The sequence below is a fragment of the Taudactylus pleione genome, unplaced genomic scaffold (assembly GCF_031769625.1).
Source record: "Taudactylus pleione unplaced genomic scaffold, aTauple2 ptg000154l, whole genome shotgun sequence".
In the NCBI taxonomy this organism is placed as follows: Eukaryota; Metazoa; Chordata; class Amphibia; order Anura; family Myobatrachidae; genus Taudactylus; species Taudactylus pleione.
Genome location: NW_028284556.1, coordinates 33,670,707 through 33,690,736, shown reverse-complemented (window position 1 = coordinate 33,690,736; position 20,030 = coordinate 33,670,707). Strand labels below are relative to the sequence as shown.

At 47.8% G+C, this 20,030-nt stretch overlaps 1 protein-coding gene across 6 annotated transcripts in view; it reads right to left on the bottom strand.

Annotated features, from left to right (window-relative positions):
• TTC27 (tetratricopeptide repeat domain 27) overlaps positions 1 to 20,030 on the bottom strand; it is a 676,116-nt gene that overhangs the window by 507,517 nt on the left and 148,569 nt on the right. For all 6 annotated transcript variants that reach the window (XM_088474427.1, XM_088474426.1, XM_088474429.1 and 3 more), the window contains one exon: positions 3,197 to 3,368. In XM_088474427.1, the coding sequence (XP_088330553.1) occupies positions 3,197 to 3,368 (172 nt within the window). The remainder of the gene's footprint in view (positions 1 to 3,196; positions 3,369 to 20,030) is intronic.

Below are 20,030 nucleotides of genomic sequence, written 5' to 3'. Positions count from 1 at the left end.
TCCCCCCTCCTATAGCCAGCGAAAATGTCATGCGCTGCGTATGGCTGCCGGAGGATCGTCTCAAAGTAGGAACAGCCACTACAAAACAGCAGCCAGAGAGCCAGAGACTGTGCACCCAAGAAAGAGAGGGGAAACAAGGGCAGGGCCCCCAATTCCAGCTGCATGCTCCCAGCAGCCTCCTGTTTCCCCAGGGCTGGGTCAGTGGTTGTCTCTTTGTGTAGTGTGCTGCTGCTACCGCCAGTGTACTTGTGTCCCAGTCAGGGCCGGTTCTATAGTTACGCGTGGTACACGGCCGCGTAAGGCGCCACATAGTGAAGGGGCGCCGTGGCCGCGACCATGCAGATTTATCAGAGGCTTACCGCGGTGCAGACTGTGTCTCTGTGACGGAGTTCGGTCAGTGCTACACAGTGCCAAACACACAGCCGCCGGTGCCGGCAGCTGTGTGTTTGTCTCAGCAGCTGATGAGAGTCTGCCAGACTCTCATCGGCTGCTGCTGCTCCCACTGCGGGAGCCATCTTCCGGCTCCCGCAGTGGGTAATGGGAGAGACTTCATGACATCATGAAGTCTCTCCCATAATGCAAAGCGGCCCTGGAGAACGTTCGGAGTAGCTGATAGCGGCGGCGGGAGCAGGAGCGGGGGTTCAGGTGTTTTTTTTTAATTACGTGTCTCTCTACTGGGGGGGGGCTACAAGGGGGATTACTACTGGGGGCACTAGAAGGGGGGCTACTACTGGGGGCACTTGAAGGGAGGATTACTACTGGGGGGACTACTACTGGGGGCACTACATGGGGGGGAACCTCCACTGGGGGCACAACAATGGGGGGACTAATACAAGGGGGGACTACTAGGGGCACTACAAGGGGGGGAACCACTACTGGGGGCACTGCATGGGGACTACTACTGGGGGCACTATACAAGCTTACTAATGGGGGCACTGCACATGGGGGGACCACTACCACGGGCACTGCATTGGGGGGCGCCAAAAAACCTACTCGCATACCAAAAAATTTGGGCTAGGGCCGGCCCTGGTCCCAGTACAAACGTGAAAGTGAGATTGGGATCTTACAGCAGCACACAGATAATAAAATATAACTGGACACAATGAAGAGGCCATAAATACCCTAGAGCAATGTCAAAATCGTGATATATTAATTGTCATTCTCTCTCTCTCCCTCCCCCCCCCACACACACACACACACCCTCCATGGGGGGGCCCTTGGAGGTTGCTGTACCGGGGCCCAGGATTTCTCTTGGCAGCCCTGGCCGGCAAGGACCAGCGATGCACGGTTCTTGCCGTCCCCGACTATCCACTGAACATGCCCGTCAACCTGACGACGCTCGTCAGGTTCGGCATGTTCAGGGATAGGAGGTCGGGCTCCTTCACTGGATGACGTTCAGTGCGGGCACTGCACCTCGGCGTCCGGAAGGTCTGAACGCTAGACGTTCAGACTTTCAGGTCGCCTAATGGATATGCACCTTTACAGTGCATCTTCCTTTTTTATTGCACCTCATAAGAAAATGAGATAGGCATTTATAAGACATTCATAATTTACATGGACAGATTTGGTGCTGGAAATGGTTGTAGAGTGGAACTTGTCATCCTCAGAAATGTCCGTACTTTTGTAAACTAACCGACAAATAAACGCAATACCTTATTTTTTACTATCTGTTCCTATTGTCCTGTAGTAAGGGAAAGCATAACTATGATATTCAGATTCTTGCAAAGAGATGGATCCTGGCATAATAGTCTTTAAAGGAAAAACTAGAAGTCAGTATAACACACTAAATTTTATAATGTATGCAATACTCTAAGAGAATAACTTTTTTTTCCCTAAAAAACAGTGTTGTTGGGAATACTCCTCTTTAATGGTTATGACATATATTATATACATAATGTAAATGTCCTGCTTTGGCAAGCTCTACAGTCTCACAAGCCTCAACACACCAAACCCAAAATTGGTGTAATGATGAAACAAGTTGAACCTACACAAGAGAGCAGACTGTTTTAGAGAGAAGTTTAAGAAAGCCACTGACACACATAAAATTCTGAGTTCAATCAGGCATTTACAAGAATCAATGTAAAATAAATTGACTGGTTATAACTGCTAAATACTTCAGGACCCCAGCAGGTGTCAGAGCAATAACAACAGAGATGGATTATAAATTGGCCATATATCAGATGCTTATATCTTTTTAAAAGCATGATAAACTGAACGTTTGCTTTAGCAAACCATTACAAAAATACTGAACATATATTAACTCCCCCTGGGGACTCACAATATATGCACTGTATTAACAGTCATATTAATGCTGTCCAACAAACGTATTCTTGTTTAAAAAATATTCTCTTTAGTAAAAAATTTTCTTTTTTTAGTCTAATAAAGTCATACTATAGCAAACAAAACATAGTTGAAAATGCGACAGAATATTGTTACCTTATTCTGTCCTATAATAACCCAATGGTTGCCATTAGAAGGTAATGAAGGTAGCTTTAAATGATAACTCTACTCACATTTTTCAAAGCAGTCCACTAAGTCAAACAATACTACTGAATATTACATGTCGTGGGCCATATAGGTGGATTCTGCATAAGCTTGCATGTGAAAGCATGAAGGGCCCCAGTAAAATACATATAGAAATGGTCTCAGATACAAGGCCTCGATGTAACTGGGTTTATAGATACCACCACCCACTGGCTACTGTGCACAACACAACACAGTTTCAAACCCAGGCTGGTGTACCATTTGTAAATGGGCTAATAAGAACAAGCAAACGGTCCATTTCCCATAACAAACCACAATGAAACAACCCATTCATAACTAACGGACACATTTTAAAAAAGATAGACAGGGAGCATGAACATACACTGTATATTACTGGATTTTGGACTCTGATGTTTAACACCATATATAATATCTCAATTCAATTTCATCCTTATTTGTCTCTTACCATTATTCTCATTCAATTAACAACATATCTATCTTATTTAACTTTGCATGATTTATTACTCTTCAGTTAAAAAACAATGTTAAAAAGAACAAGGTGGTCTGGAAAACATGAACTGTTAGGGGTTCTTGAAGACCGAGTTTGGCCACCCCTGATATAAAGCCATAGAGACAAGCAGATTGATGGGAGAATGTCCATATTGTGATACAAAATACATAGGATATTAACAGTTTTAGGTATACAAGTTACCTGTCATTGCTCAGTTCTGCAGGAGAGTCCAGGAAGGCAGTAATCTGTCTCTCTAAATACGATTCAAGATTTTCCTCTGGAGCGGGGCTATGAAAGATCTCTTGTACCAATGGGCTAAGCACAATAGCCTCATAATTGCCTTCAAAAAGCAACTGAAGCAATGAAGTGATTTCTGTAAAATATAAAAAAATGATAGCTTTATTCCTCAAGTGATATGTCATCTAAGAGATAATCAGTGTTCAGAAGCCACTATTTCGCATCAAAACATACATAATGTATATTATACTGTATAGCTCTATGTATGCGTGTATATTTTATTATATATATGTATATATAAGTCATATAAAACTTCTGTCCTTGACATGCAGAGACAGAGGCAGACAATGGCACACATTTTCCTCCCTGCTCATAGTGGCTACCTCCCACTGCTACCAATAATGGCCCCTCACAGAAGAATTGTTAAGCCAATTGTTACATTCCAGGGCCGCTGAATCATGTGCAGATACACTATGTAGACAAAAGTGATTGGACACTGAGAGCAAATAGATCAACAAGATTTTATTGACGTCTGTACTTTGTAGGTTCACCATGTACAGTTATTACTGCAGACATCCTTCTTGGCAAACTGTCCACAAGTTCCTGGACAACAGTAGGAGGTATAATTTGCCATTCCGCTTAAGTACAGTGACCATGTGTGAGACTGAAGAAGGTCAAGTTAGCCTAGAACACACCTGTGGCTCCAATTCATCCCTGAGGATCTCAATGGGGTTAAGATCTGGACTTTGAGGTGGCCAGTCCATCCGAGTGACTGAATTTTCTGTATACCAGTCCAGAGTCACCCTGGAAACATGACAGGTGGCACTGTCGTCCTCATAAAAACATTTGTTTTCTGTAGAACCAGGGCTGGCTCCAGCCCATATGGCACGCCTCCCATTAACGTCAGGCTGGGGGGCGAGCCCAGCACTCCGTCGGTAGCTGGACTGAGCCCAGCCCTTCTCCCTGTACTGCACGCGGCATCCATTCCTCTTCTCCGGGGTCGGCAGCGCTGCGGCGGTGGAGGTGCCCAACCTCCCGACCACCGGCGGAACACGGGAGTGAAACAGCGGGGTAGTGCCTGAAAAACGGCACTGTCCTGCTGAAATCGGGATGGCTGGGAGGGGTGCGCCCTCTATGGGGTGGCGCCCCTGTTCGACCGCACTGGTCAAACATGCCTGGAGCCGGCCCTGTGTAGAACTGAGACAATTGTAGGGAGAACAGAGTTATCGAGAACATCACTATGCTTCTCGTTTTATATCTTCACAAACACGTGTCAGCTGCAGGAGCACACCATTTCGCTTGCGCAGGGGTGTCCAATTACTTTTGTCTACATAGTATATTTCTGCCCTCAAGTGAGAGTCAGATAGCGGCCCTCATTGCCTGAGCTGTACTTGGTAGTGAGTGATCGCTGGAGCTGTCCCACAACAGGAGCAAGTTGTGATATGATCACACTGACTGACTGGCATTACATACAGATTACCGCTCTGACAGGGAGGATAATAACTGGCTGGAAAGCTGCAGCTGGTGACAGCCTCATAGGACAGCTCCAAGACCATGGGCCTGACATACATACGATGTACCATGCATGTCCACATATAGTTCCAGAAAGAAAAACAACATATTTGTAAGAGAGGACACAATAACATCTGGAATTTGATTGGGAGAAAGTATTTTTCTAGACAGAATGCGGCCTTGAATTAAACAAACACTGAATTATGTATTTAGATGAAGTGCTGCTGCCATCTATTTATGTGTAATAATTATATATAGTGTGTGCTTATGTAGAGTAATACAGACACCTATTTTTTTTTGCATTATTGGATCTGGTTACCAGTATCAACTGTCCTGTTGCCCTTCTACTAAACGCAACAAATTGGGTGCATCTCTGTAACACAAGCTTGCATCCGAAGTTTCCAACACCGGTTTCAGAAGATAACATGTTATTCTGTAAATCGGTCTCTTTCTGTTTATAGCATCTAATGTGGGGTACACACGTGAATAATGGATCTAACAAAGGACCTAATCACCGACCGATGTTACAATTTTGGCAAGGATGCACAAAACCATATTGTGCATACACTCTTACTAATCGGCTGCATGACAAGAAGAACCCATTTAAATATTTCCACCCAGTTGTAATGTTATTTTTAATGTTACCTGCAGCCAACATATTGTGTGATCATTTGGTTGTCTGTACAAACAACAAAATGTGAATGATATATCTGTACAATCTGCAACACAACCGACGCAATATATCTGTGAAAGACATAGTTTACAGATACAGTATATGGGATGTAGTCGGCATCCCAGCGGTCAGGAGGCCGGCGGTCAGAATCCCGGTGCCAGAATCGAGACAGCAGTCTGAATGCCGGCTCTAGAATCTCGACCACTGACATCCCAACGGCGAGCATTAGGGTGAGATTTAGGGGTTAGGGTTAGGCACTAGGGGTAAGGTTAGGGTTAAGCTGTGGGAGGGAAAAGTTAAGGTTAGGCTGCGGGAAAGGTGGGTTTTGGTTAGAGGGAGGGTTAGGACAAACTCTGTTGGGATTTTGACTGTCAGGATGTAGCTGTGGGTATTCTGACCGTCGACATCCTGACCGCTGGGATCCCGTACCCAACCCAGACATATGTGTACATGCTTGCATAAATACTAATAAAGGGATATCGCTGAAGTGCTGGGTGACCTAAGTCCTGTCCCCTCTGTCTGCTGTTCTACTCCATCCCATGCTCCTCTCTGGCTAGGGTCTTTCTCATCGTTCTAAGGGGTATATTTACTGAAGTGCAGGTTTTTAGTAGTGGAGATGTTGCCCATAGAATCCAAGCAGATTCTAGCTATTATATTATAGAAGGTGCTAGATAAATGTTAAGTAGAATCTGATTGGTTGCTATGGGCAACATTTCTACTTCTAAAAGCCTTAGTAAATACACCCCTAACAGTGGGATGATTAGGAAGGGCAGCACGTGACAGAACAGACCTTAGAGGTTTACTATATTGATTTTTAAATCAACATTTTAAAAAAAAATTTGCTACTACCATTTTTACTTAATAGCTATGGGGGCATTTGGGGTGCATAATTTAGGGCGTATTTACAGAAGAGACCATTTTACATAATGTCCTGGTTTGCGGCAAATATTGTAGTCCGCTGGTCAGTAACTTGAAACTAATAAAACTAATTAGGAAAAATGTTCTAACTGTATTAAATATAAATTGACAGCATATCCTTAATAAAACTAATTGAAAGGGAAATATCAATGTATTAATTTAAAAAAACAGATTTGCCTTAACTAAAGTTAATATTAAACTATTAATATTCAATTTCCCATTTCTGACAATTATCAGTGAGTAAGGAAATGAGGGTAAGCACAATACTCCCTACTAAACCCCAAATGTACTAGTTTGGAACACATTCCTGCAGGGTTAATCTCACTGAGCCTTATGCAGGCAACTGGTTAATGAAGAACATTTTTATCCTATAAAGTTGCAAAAAGATAACCCAACAATATTAATCAGCTTGTGTCTGGTACACACATTTGCTCGAAAAAGGATAGTTTATAATGACATGGCGGTCCCCAGGGTCAGTTCAGAAAATATAACATTATGACAAACTCAAGAGCCCTGGAATAATGTGTAACCATAATTCACATGTACCTGCCTGACCGAGGCTTCAGTAGTGCGCCTTGAAAAATAGCACTATAAAAAGGAATGTCTTGAAGCCATTTAGGATAATGATGAAGAGCAGTTTTATCTGAAATGTGACTATGGATCACAAGTTTTACTGCAACTACTTAGAACTGAACGGCAAGGGGACTACTCGTCTCGCCATGTAAATATATATATATATATATTGTTAAATAATTGCTAATTCCAATGCTCACTTTCATACCATTAATCAACTCTTACTGAACATTGGTCCATCTCCCTGTAAAACCCATTTATGGCAATACAGCAGTCTTCCTGTGCAAGAACTGAAAACAGACAGGTCAAATGTGATATCTTCAGAGGAAAATGGTATTTCGGCTACAAATGCTACCATTCCTGATGACATATACCCAATGCACAGTAGTATACAGAATGATAGACATAACAGATATGAAATGTCAGATGTTCTCTGATCAGTTTACCTTGCACCTTTATTCTAAAATGTTCATCTCTTCACAAAGGGAACAGTGTTATTGCAGGGGTGATGCATTGGGGTATATAACCTCTATTCAGATATATTTGAAAATGTCCTATGCAATAAAAATAAATGTTTCAGACGTCTCCTTAAGTGATTCATGTCTAGGACATTATTATTACATATGGAGTGAGAGCATGCGCACACTGACTGTGGGGGAAGTATCGCTATACCAGTAATTGTGGCCGCTTATATCTGGAGAGGTATCCCTCACAAGTTCTATCTCTACATGTATGCTATTGCTGCTATTACTTCTAGTGTTCATTCTAGCACCCTGCACCTGTTAAAACCTGTGCAGTTCCTCTTTCCTGTCTGGGCTGTTGCTCTCTGCTCTGGTGCTTCTAGCAAACTCTGGTCTGTATCTCAGCAGTTTGTTGCTGAGTGTGCTAGAAACACCAAGGCAGAGAGCGACACCCCAGGCAGGAAAATGAGAGATATGGTAAGAACTACCCTTGTTATATCTCTTTCTTCGAAGTCCATAGGGTCCACAGGGTTGACCTTGAGGTATAGGTTGGGAACCAAATCCGGGCACCAGCCAGTTAAAGCTTTCAGCTCCCAGGATGCACTGGGTCCACTCTCCCTATAACCCCACCCCCAAGCCAGAGGCACATCAGTTTGTAAGTAGCCAAAGGCCGGAGGAGGAAAGAAAGAGAGAAGACTGGAACACTCAAGAACCATACTCACAGATAGACATACGAAGCCATCTAGCCAATGTCTGTTCATCGGCCGGCCAATCCTTCCTGTGAAATCCATAGACCACAAATAAGGAGCCTGATTTCCTGAAGGAACTTGAACGGACCACACAAATCCGGAGAGGCCGGACCATAGTCAATGAGGTCACCCCAGCCGAGAGGACTGGAGACTGAAACGTCGGTACAATAAGTTCCTGAATAATACAGAACTTAAAAACCACTTTAGGAAGAAATACAGGGCAAGTGCGACTCACAACCCTGTCTTGGTGAAATATCCAGAAGAGGGAGCCACATGAGAATGCTTCCAATTCTGACACTCTCCTGGCAGATGCAAACGCCATAAGAAAGAGACTCTAAGCCATAAACCACATAAGGGCTATGAAAACTAGTGGTTCAAATGGAGGCCCCAGGAGGGCACGAAGAACCACTGTCAAATCCCAAGGAGCCCCTAGGGGGAATAAAGGGAGGTAGAATTTAGAAAACACCCTGAATGAGGGTCTGGATGCCCGAGAGTGGAGCAATTCCACATCCGAACCATACCGACAGTGCAGAGACCCGCACTTTCAAGAAGGCCAGGCAGAGGGCTAGACCCAAGCCAGCTGGAAGGAATGCCAGAATTTCTGGAAATCCTAAACACCGGAGGATCGTAGCTACAGGTACGATACCATAAGAATTATGCATGCCACATTCTGTGATAGATCCCAGCAAAAGCTGGCCTACACGCTCTAAACATCCCGATGATGACAGAGCCAGAGAAGCCTTAGGACCACAGTAGGGACGCAGTCATAGACAAACGACCCAGGTCCAGGGAAAGACAAGGACCCAGAGACAACAGGTTTGGATATTGAGGCAGCAGGAATGGAGTGTCGATGGAGAGACTCCGAAAATCTAAATACCAGAGGCTTCTGGATCAATCAGGAACCACCAGCAGGACAGTACCTCCATCCCGAATGAACTTCCGAAGAACTTGAGGACGAAGGGAGCCCGGAGGAAACACATACACTAAGTGGAAGGTCCACTTCACTGACAACGTGTCACCGAAGGTTGCTTCAGTACCTCTAGTTCTGGACTCGAACACCGGCAATGTGTGAGAGAGTCAGGAGGCCATGAGGACCACCACTGGGGAGGCCCCCTCTGCTCACTAGGAGTTGAAACCTCTCATGGAGAAGAGACCAGTCCCCGGGATGCACGTCGTGATGGCTGAGGAAGTCCGCTTCCCAATGGAGAAATCCTGGAATGAACACTGCAGAGATGGCCAGGATGAGACCCTTGGACTATGTCAGAATGTGTGACATTCCTGTCATTGCTGCCCAACTACGAGTGTCTCCTAGATGTAGGCCACTGTTGTGACATTGTCGGACTGAACCTTTACAGGTTTACCGTGAAGTATGTGTTAGGCCAAAGTGATGGCCCAAGACAACTTGAAGTTTCAATAAGTTGATTGGCAGGGCAGAATCGACAGACGTCCAACTGTCCCGAAAGGAGTGCGATCGGTCACTGCGCCCCAGAGACTGGCATCCGATGTAAGGATTACACTAGATGAGATGGCCATAGCCACCCAGATAGGGACAGACGCACCTCCGGAGAGAGCATCATCGTCTGAACAGTGATCCGATGGAGAAACCTGTTCCATCTGGAGAGGATCAGTTTTTGCAAAGGCCTGGAACACACATATTCCACCCTTCCGAAGGTAGAAACCCTGGATTCCAGAACCCGCATTACAGAGTGTAATTACACCTGTCGACCGTAGAGACATCTGCGCACTTGTAGTTGAAAAGTGGAGATCTTGTCTGAGGTCAGAAGGATTCTCCGATTCTGAGATGAATCATACCCTGTGAGGGATTCAGGGAGGACTTTTTTGCCCAGTTGATTAACTTATGAAAGAAAGCAATGGTTAACCTGAAATGGCTTTAAAGTACCTTGGTGATCCTGCTAAGAGCAGGAGGCCGTCCAGATATTGGAGCAGACGGATACCCTGAACAGGAGGTCATAAAAGCCATAAATTTGGTAAACCCCGGTGGGGCTGTGGACCGTCCAAAGGGCAGAGCCCGAAAATTGGAAGTGTTGCTGTGGCACAGCAAACCTGAGCGAACGCTGATGAGATGGCTCTATAGGTACCTGTAGGTACACGTCCTGAATATTCAACGATACCATAGAGTCCCCAGGTTCCAAAGCTTGGATCATGGAGTGTAGGGTTCCCTCCTGAGCCTAGGCACCTTTAGGAACTGGTGCAGGGATTTGAGATAGAGGATAGGGCAATGAGGACCATTCGGCCTCTGCACCAGAAAGAAAGTAGAACAACCAGTCCCGCGCTGAGATAGTGGGGCTGGCATAATTACCTATGCTTACTGTAAGGACTGTATAGCATTCTGGATATGTAAGGCCTTGTTCGGGTCTGAAGAAGGGAGTGTGTAGCAAAACATGTGGGGAGGCCTTTTGAGCAATGAGAGGGCGTACCCGTGAGAGACTTCAACTCTTATCCAAGCATCCGTGGTGACTTGAAACCAGCACTGGGCGAACTGAAATAGTCGGCATCTCACTCTGGGATCCCCCAGATGAAGGCCTTTCCCGTCAGGCTGAAGGTTTATCCTCAGGTTTAGAAGCAGGGCGTCTGGAGTTCCAGGTCTGCTTGGTTCCGGGTATGGTGGCCCTCATGGAGGCCGACAGCCTAGGAAAGGACAGGCCTTTAGGCCTTCCCCGAGGACAAAAAGACTTAACAGATTTAGTCTGAGGCCTTGTAGTGGAAGTAGCTGAAGGCGGAGATTTGCCGTTTGTGATACTGCCCACGATGCTACAATCTTGTCAAGGTCAGGACCAAACAAGATCTCCCCAATATAGGGTAATCCATTTCAAAGCCTATCTTGGAGTCCACCTATGCCTTCCATGAGCGCAGCCATAGAGTATGGTGGTGGATACAATCGCAGCCGAAACTCTGAAGGTTAGGAGACTGGAATTCAAAGTTGTTATTCCAACATACGAAACTGCATTTTGAATGTGAGCAGCAAAAGGCATCTGATCCCCAGAAGTTTTTGAGGGAAAAAGGTCTACAAATGCATCAGCCCAGCACTCAATAGCATTAGCCACCCATGCGATAGCCATGGTTGGACGGGCAACAGTCCCTGAAAGCCAGTATATTGATTTCAGGCAAAGTTACCACCTACGTATTCTGTAGAATCCGTCAGAGCAGGGATGGGAGGCATAGTAGCGCTCTTAATCAGACGAGTAACATGAGAATCCGCCCCAGGAGGTGATTCCTATTATTTGCAATGACCCTCAGGGAATGGGAAACATGAGGCCAAACGCTCTTGTGAAGCAACCCCAAGTGGGTTACAACTACGGGGGCCGCCAGGTGATCCACAATGGAGGCCAGGTCTTGAGAAACAAACCGCCCAAGGGGGATCCTGTAAGGGGCCCGGCACCTCATACATAACCCTTTCTGAGTCAAATCCTCCTGCAGCACATGACTTGCAGGATAGCAAAAATGGGTGCAGTATCGTGCTCTATTTCCTGGTCAGACATACCTAACAACCATCGTGGAAATATCAAGCAGCGCTATACCGGTCCTGACTGACTCTAAGATTAACTGCAGGGACCAATTATCAGCGTATGCACCACACAGTTCCATCTAAAATATGGCAACGTGGAGCACGCAACCGTATGTGACAAACCTCACAAATATTGACAAGTATATATATGTGAGGTCTCAGAACCATCCTAGGTACACCTGTATTAGGGCAGATTGTAAAGAAAAGGGATAGATATACACTGACAGGTGTGAGAATAAAGCACAGACAGTCAGCAATACCATAAGTCACATACAGTGCAGAAATACAGTGTCTTCCAAACGTATTCACACCCCTCGGCTTTTTACCTTTTTTGTTACATTACAACCTGTAATTTATTTATTTTTTTAATCTGCACATAATAGTCTAATTTGGTGAAGTGAAATGAGAAAAATATATATAAAAAAATATGAGATATGGTAAGAACTTACCTTTGTTATCTCTATTTCTACGAAGTCCATAGGGTTCCACAGGATACCCTGGGGTATAGGTGATGACGTCAGGCATCGGGCACCATAGAGTTAAGTTTTCAGCCTCCCAGGATGCACTAGGGTCCCCCTCCTATACCCCGCCCCCGAGCCAAGGCATCTCAGTTACGTACCAAGCCAGAGGCCGGAGGAGGAGAAGGAAGAGAGAGAAAAAAGATCTGGACACACACAAGAATCACATTCTCACCAGAGGGAGACGGAAAAACTGGTGACCAGAGCAAAGCCCATCTGCAGCACAGGTGCGACAGGGCGGGAGTCCTGTGGAACCCTATGGACTTCGTAGAAATAGAGATAACAAAGGTAAGTTCTTACCATATCTCATATTTTCTACTTCAGGGCCCATAGGGTATCCACAGGATACCTTGGGGATGTCCCAAAGAAGTATCCTTTAAGGGTGGGGACGCTCCTGTGCTGAAAGGAGAATCTGCCACCCGAAGGAAGCATCCTGAGAGGCAAAGGTGTCAAACGCGTAATACCTCACAAAGGTATGGACAGAGGACCACGTGGCCGCCTTGCAGATCTGGACTGCAGAGGCACCACGTCGAGCTGCCCACGAAGGACCCACAGACCTAGTGGAATGAGCCTTCACAGAAGGAGGAACCGGCAGGCCTTCATGAAGATAAGCTTCTGAAATCGCCATACGGATCCAGGCTGCCAAAGTTTGTTTTGAAGCAGGTCAACCCTTTTTACGGAAGCCATAGAGGACAAACTAGGTGTCCAACTTCTTAAACGAAGAAGTGCGGTCAACATAAATCCTTAAGGCCCGCACAACATCCAAAGTGGCCTCACCCACTGAAAGGCCAGGTGAGTTAAAAGACCTGAGGTACAACTATTTCCTCGTTAACATGAAACTGGGAAACAACTTTGGGAAGAAATTCAAAGTTGTGCGCAGCACTGCCCTGTTCCCACGAAAAATCAAGAAAGGGGGTCTACAAGAGAGCCCCTAAATCAGAAACACGTCTGGCCGAAGCTATGGCTAGAAGGAAAACAGTCTTAGCTGTTAGCCATTTAAGATCCACTGAGCCCAGAGGTTCAAATGGCGGTCCTTGGAGAGCCCTCAGGACCACAGCCAAATCCCAAGGCGCCACAGGTGGAACAAAAGGCGGCTGAATTCGCAGAACACCTTGCATAAAGGTGCGCACATCAGGGATTGTAGCATTCCTACGATGGAACCAGCCAGACAGGGCAGAAACCTGCACCTTCAAAGAAGCAAGGCGAAGTCCATGGTCCAGTCCCGCTTGTAAGAAGGCTTGTACTCTAGACAGACGAAATTCCCGAGGTGCATAACCTCTCGGCCGACAGACACCACTGGAAAAACGTATGCCACACACGATGGTATATTCTCGCGGAAGACGGTTTCCGAGCTCTGAGCATGGTTCGCACCACAGAGCTGGAAAAACCCCTGGACCTTAACATGGCCGTCTCAACAGCCACGCCGTCAAAGACAGCCGAGTCAGGTCCGAGTGAAGACAGGGACCCTGTGACAGCAGGTCCGGTCATAGCGGCAACGGCAGAGGACTGGCCACGGACAGACCCTGAAGGTCTGAGAACCAGTGCCGTCTGGGCCATGCGGGAGCTATCAACAGAAGCGTCCCTCCTTCCTGTTTGAATTTCCGGATTACCCGCGGTAGAAGGGAAAACGGAGGAAACAGATAAGCGAACCGGAACGTCCACCGGACGGACAGAGCATCCACCAGAGACGCCTTTTCGTCTCTTGTGCGAGACCCATACACCGGCAACTTGTTGTTGTGCCGGGACGCCATGAGGTCGATCTCTGGAAGACCCCACCTGTCCACCAGCAGTTGAAAAATGTTCGGGTGCAGGGACCATTCCCCCGGATGAACGTCCTGGCGACTTAGAAAGTCCGCTTCCCAGTTCAGCACTCCCGGGATGAATACTGCTGATATAGCCGGGAGATTGCGCTCCGCCCATACCAGGATTCGGGACACCTCTACGAGAGCCGCCCGACTTCGGGTTCCTCCCTGCCGATTTATGTAGGCCACGGTGGTAGCGTTGTCCGACTGGACCTGCACTGGGTGACTTTGGAGAACCCGATGTGCCTGCTGGAGAGCATTGAACACCGCGCGGAGCTCCAAAATGTTTATTGGAAGCTCTGCTTCTGCCTGAGTCCACCTGCCCTGGAACAAGTGTGGACCCGAGACTGCTCCCCAGCCCCGAAGACTGGCATCCGTTGTCAACAGGACCCAATTCGCCACCCAGAACGGACGACCCTTGTTGAGATGGATCGTCTGCAACCACCAGGCTAAGGACAGGCGAACCTCCGGAGTGAGCACCATCGTCTGGGATTTTAGAGACTGAGGCAGCCCATTCCATTTGGACAGAATCAATTGCTGCAGAGGTCTGGAGTGAAACTGGGCATATTCCACCATGTCGAATACCGACACCATGGAGCCCAGTAACCTCATCGCCGAGTGCAGAGACACCCGGCGATTTCGCAGACAACTGCGCACCCTCAACTGCAAGGCAGAGATCTTTTCCCCCGTCACAAAGATCCTTTGCTGTGCGGAGTCCAATAAGGATCCAAGGTGCAGAATCCGCTGAGACGGGATCAGGGTGGACTTCTGCCAGTTTATCAACCAGCCGTGCCGTTGCAGTACCGCAATGGTCAGGTCCAAGTGGCGTAGAAGGAGCTCTGGAGATCCTGCCACCAAGAGAAGGTCGTCCAAGTACGGTAACATGCGGACTCCCTGCAGCCGCAGGGAAGCCGCCATAACCGCCATCACCTTGGTGAAAACACTTGGTGCTGTCGCCAGGCCAAAATGCAACGCCCGGAACTGAAAGTGGTCGTTGCGGATTGCAAACCTGAGGAACTGTTGATGGCGTAAAAGAATAGGGACATGCAGGTAAGCGTCCTGTATGTCCAACGACACCATGTAGTCCCCAGGTTCCAGCGCCAGAATGATGGACCGCAGGGTCTCCATCCGAAACTTCGGCACCCGCAAAGACTTGTTGAGAGCTTTGAGGTTGAGTATCGGACGATACGACCCATTGGGTTTCTGCACCAAAAAGAGATTGGAATAGAAACCCTGGCCCCTCTGGGAGAATGGAACAGGCACTATAACTCAAGCCTGGAGCATAGTGTGCAAAACCTTCCGCAATTCCAAGGCCTTGTTCCGGTCTGATGGCAGACCCGTGGTGAAGAATCAATATGGGGGTCTGTGCCGGAAGGAGAGGGCGTACCCATGAGAAACCACCTCGAGAACCCAAGTGTCTGTTGTGGTGACTGACCAACATCGGGCGAACTGCAGCAGGCGGCCTCCCACTTTGGGATCCCCCAAAGGGAGGCCCGGACAGTCAGGCCGCAGGCTTGTCATCTGGCTTAGGGGCCGGACGCCTGGTACTCCAGGCCTGCTTCCGGGGCTTGGCCGATTTTTTGGGGCCAGCCTGTCGGGGAAAGGATTGTGCTTTAGGCCTACCCAGGGCCCTATAAGGCCGAAAGGACGACGTACCTGAACCGGAGGGAACTGCAGCAGACGGGAGACATGCCGATTGTCCAGGTCCAGACCAAATAGAAATTCTCCGTTAAAAGGCAACGCTTCCAAGCCCTTTTTGGAATCAGCGTCCGCCTTCCAAGATCGCAACCATAAGGTGCGACGAGCAGCTACAGCTGCCGAAGAAATGTTAGACGCCAGGGTACTGATATCCAAGGCCGCTTCGTTGATATAAGTGGCCGAATCCCGGAGATTGCCGATCAACTCAGTCTGTTCAGCCGAACAGTCGGAATCGAAGGACGCCTCCAAAGTGTCAGCCCAGCGCTCCATAGCTCTGGCAAGCCAGCAAATGGCCATAGCCGGCCTAGCTACCCCCCCCCCCCCCCGCAAGGGAATAAACGGACTTTAGGCAGATCTCCACCTTGCGGTCCGTAGCATCCTTAAGGGAAGACATGGTTGGCATGGGTAATGTGGCACTACGGACTAGGCGTGTCACATGAGAATCCACCTGTAGAGGGGATTCCCACTTGGAAAAATAATTATCCGCGAACGGATAAGCCACTGCCAAACGCCTCTGTGGCTGGCATCGTTTGCCAGGTTGTTTCCACGCCTCCTCTAAATGGTCCACCAACTGACCTGAAAGAGGAAACACTGTGGCGTCACTCTTAATATCCTTAAAAAAGGCATATTTTGATTTGGACACCGGAGGATCTTCGTCCTCAATCACCAAAGCTGTGCGGACTGCCCGAATAAGTCCAGGAATATACACCTTGGACCTAGCGTCCGTCTTCTTAGTACGGAGAGGTTCCTGGTCGGAAAGATCCAGAATCTCCCCATCATCAGACATCACGTCGTCATCCTCATAAGGAGCAGACAGAGACGCCACCGGCTGCTTATGTGGCCGCAACACAGACTCCTCTTGTAACACATCCGACAAGAGCTGTACAGAACTAGTCAGGGAATTAACCCACGCAGGCTCCTGAGAGACCGGGGGAGGGGAAATAGGGAGACTGTGGGGTACCATCAATTGCCTCGGAAAACCCTGCATGGGTGACGATACCACTCATTGCTGGGACAATCCCATCTGTGAGAACGCGGGCCCACCAAGGTTGTAAGCGCCTTAGCGAAACAAGCCCAAGGCGGCTCCTGTACCGGTGCTGTGAGCATAATTGGCCGCGCCAATAAAAAACACTGCCGGCATAGCCCTTCCGCGCTACCCTCCCCCTCCGCTATAGGTACTTTACAGGTAGTACACTGAAGCTGGAGAGGAAAGTCACTCTCAGACATGATGGTAAATATGTGACCCCTCTCACCAATACTTGCTAATATAGCGAGAGACCACCCTGCAAGCACCGCACCGCAAGGGCTTTAGCAGAAAGAACAGGGACATTGATAAGGCTGACAGTAAGAAATTAAAAGTACAGGCAGCAGCGCTAACAAGTCACATACAATGCACAGAAAAACGAATTCCTGTACTATCAGCGCTGATACTCAACTACACAGACACAGAGTCTGGTAGGACACAGCGCTGCATACACAGACCTGACCACAGCGGAGGAGAGGTAATGCGGGGGGACCCAGACCACGATGCCTCCGATCATAGGCTTCCAGCAGCGTTCACCATGCGTTCTGAAGATGGCCACCGAGGAGCATAGAGGAGGCTGGCCTGGGGGACGAGCGCTGCCACAGGGCCAGTCGGCGTGTGCAGAGAGGGCTGTGTGCAGCGCGGGAGGCGCCGGCTGTGAGACAGGGAAGGCGCGCTCCCCTGGCATGCATTTAACCCCTGGGACACCGCAGCGCTACCGCTCTGCCGCGGTCCGCTGTACCAGGGAGGTAGTGGAAGCGCAGGTTAATACCTGGCTCCACGCTGCAGCCAGTCCCCAGGGAGCCCCCTGCCTGGGAACTTAGGGCCATGTTCAGCAGGGTCCCACCACGGGACCCCTGCTGCTTACCTGTAATCCCCCTTAAATCCGGCCATGGCCCAGAACATCTGGGGTCACCGCTAGCTGTGACCCCAGATGCTTACCAGCATCCCCGGCTCGGTACCGGCGTTCTGGTATCGGCGGGGGTGTAGGGAAGACAGCATGGACGTCAGTACTGACAGTCCATGCTGTACTTCCAGATGTGCAGCCACAGCTGCATTGAAGAAAACTTCAGGGGCTCTTCTAAGCCGCCCTCTAGCAGGTGCATCCGACTCCGGCCGGGCACCACACGAAACTGAGATCCCTTGGCTCGGGGGCGGGGTATAGGAGGGGGACCCTAGTGCATCCTGGGAGGCTGAAAACTTAACTCTATGGTGCCCGATGCCTGACGTCATCACCTATACCCCAAGGTATCCTGTGGATACCCTATGGACCCTGAAGTAGAAAGAATCTTTCTAAATAAAATTCGGAAAATTGGCATGTCCATATGTAATCACCCCCTTTGCTATGAAGCCCCTCAAAAGTTCTAGTACAACCAATTACATTCAGAAGTCACATAATTAGTGAAATGAAGTCCACCTATGTGAAATCTAAGTGTCACATGATCTGTCAGTATACACACACCTTTTCTGAAAGGTCCCAGAGGCTGGAACACCACTAAGCAAGAGGCATCACACCATGAAGACCAAGGAGCTCTTCAAACAAGTCAGGGACAAAGTTGTAGAGAAGTACAATTCTGGGATGGGTTATAAAAAAAATATCCTAATCTTTGATGACCCCCCGGAGCACCATCAAATCTATCATCATCAAATGGAAAGAACATGGTACCACAACAAACCTGTCAAGAGAGGGCCGCCCACCAAAACTCACAGATCGGGCAAGGAGGGCATTAATCAGAGAGGCAGCACAGAGACCAAAGGTAACCCCGAAGGAGCTGCAGAGTTCCACAGCAGAGACTCTGTGTATGTTACCACAATAAGCCGTACACTCCATAGAGCTGGGCTTTATGGAAGAGTGGCCAGAAAAAAGCCATTATTTAGTGATAAAAATAAGAAGACACGATTTGAGTTTGCCAAAAGGCATGTGGGCAACTCCACAAATGTATGGAGGAAGGTGCTCTGGTCAGATGAGACTAAAATTTAACTTTTCAGCCACCAAGGAAAACGCTATGTCTGGCGCAAACCCAACACATCCCATCACCCCAAGAACACCATGTTTTCAGCAGCAGGGACTGGTAAACTGATTCGAGCCTAGGGAGGGAGGGAGTACCGAGCAGTAAGTTGTACGGGGACGCGGCGCATTGGGGTGGGGTGAAGTGCCGGGCGGTAGGCTGTTTCTGCTGGGCGTTGCGCCCGCAAAAAACAGCCTTGGGAGAACACTGCTAATCTCAACATCATCGAGTCTATCTGGGATTACATGAAGGGACAGATGGATTTGAGCAAGATTACATTCACAGAAGATCTGTGATTAGTTCTCCAAGATGTTTGGAACAACATCCATGCCGAGTTCCTTCAAAAACTGTGTGCAAGTGTACCTAGAAGAATTAATGCTGTTTTAAAGGTAAAGGGCGGTCACACAAAATATTTGATTTAGATTTCTCTTCTGTTCATTCACTTTGCATTTTGTTAATTCATAAAAGTAAACTTTTAACTCTTCTATTTTTGAAAGCATTCTTACTTTGCAGCATTTTTTTTCCACACCTACTTAAACCTTTTGCACAATACTGTAAATAAAGTAATTTTTTCACTGTTGCATTTTTTCCTGCCTATATACTCACATAAGGGTTCTACATTGCCAGTGGCGGATTGGCCATTACCTTAGGCGGAAGGGATTCCTGGTGGGCCGATTAGTCTGTGGGGCTGCTTGCCATCTGGGGGCCTCGCCCCCCCGAATCGCGTCACCTATCACAGCTAGCCAGCTGGCTGCCTGTCACTGCTAGTAGAGCTACTCGCGACATACCTCAATCATGAGAAGAGGCTTCAAGTCCCCACCCAGCAGGAAGCAGGGGAGGGCTGTGCGTTTTAAACCCTGGGGGGCAGTCAGCTATCTGCAGCCAGCCATTGCATACACATGCCTGGTAGCCAGGAGACAGAGGATGGTCACCGGCTGCTTCTTTTGTGTTACACACATAAATGCCTTCACTGTTCTATGCCCTCTATGTACATTCTGTGCCCTCTTAGCTATCTAATAACCTTAATGTTCCATGCCCACTATAAACATCCTGTGCCCACTATCAGTGATAGTGCAGGGGGATAGCGATGGAGAGATACCTAGGGGGGCATGGGCTGGAGACACACCAAGGCGATATTGCTGGAGACACACATAGAGGACATTAGGACCACTGGTACTATTAGAAGAAAAGACTGGGGGACAGTAATCTAAACTAAGACACCAATTCTAATGAAATCATATTACTGATGCAAATGGTACCAATTGAGCAAATATATTTTATTAATATAAAATTGTTTGATAAGGGAAACTCACATTTTGTCCTGCCCTAAAAAAC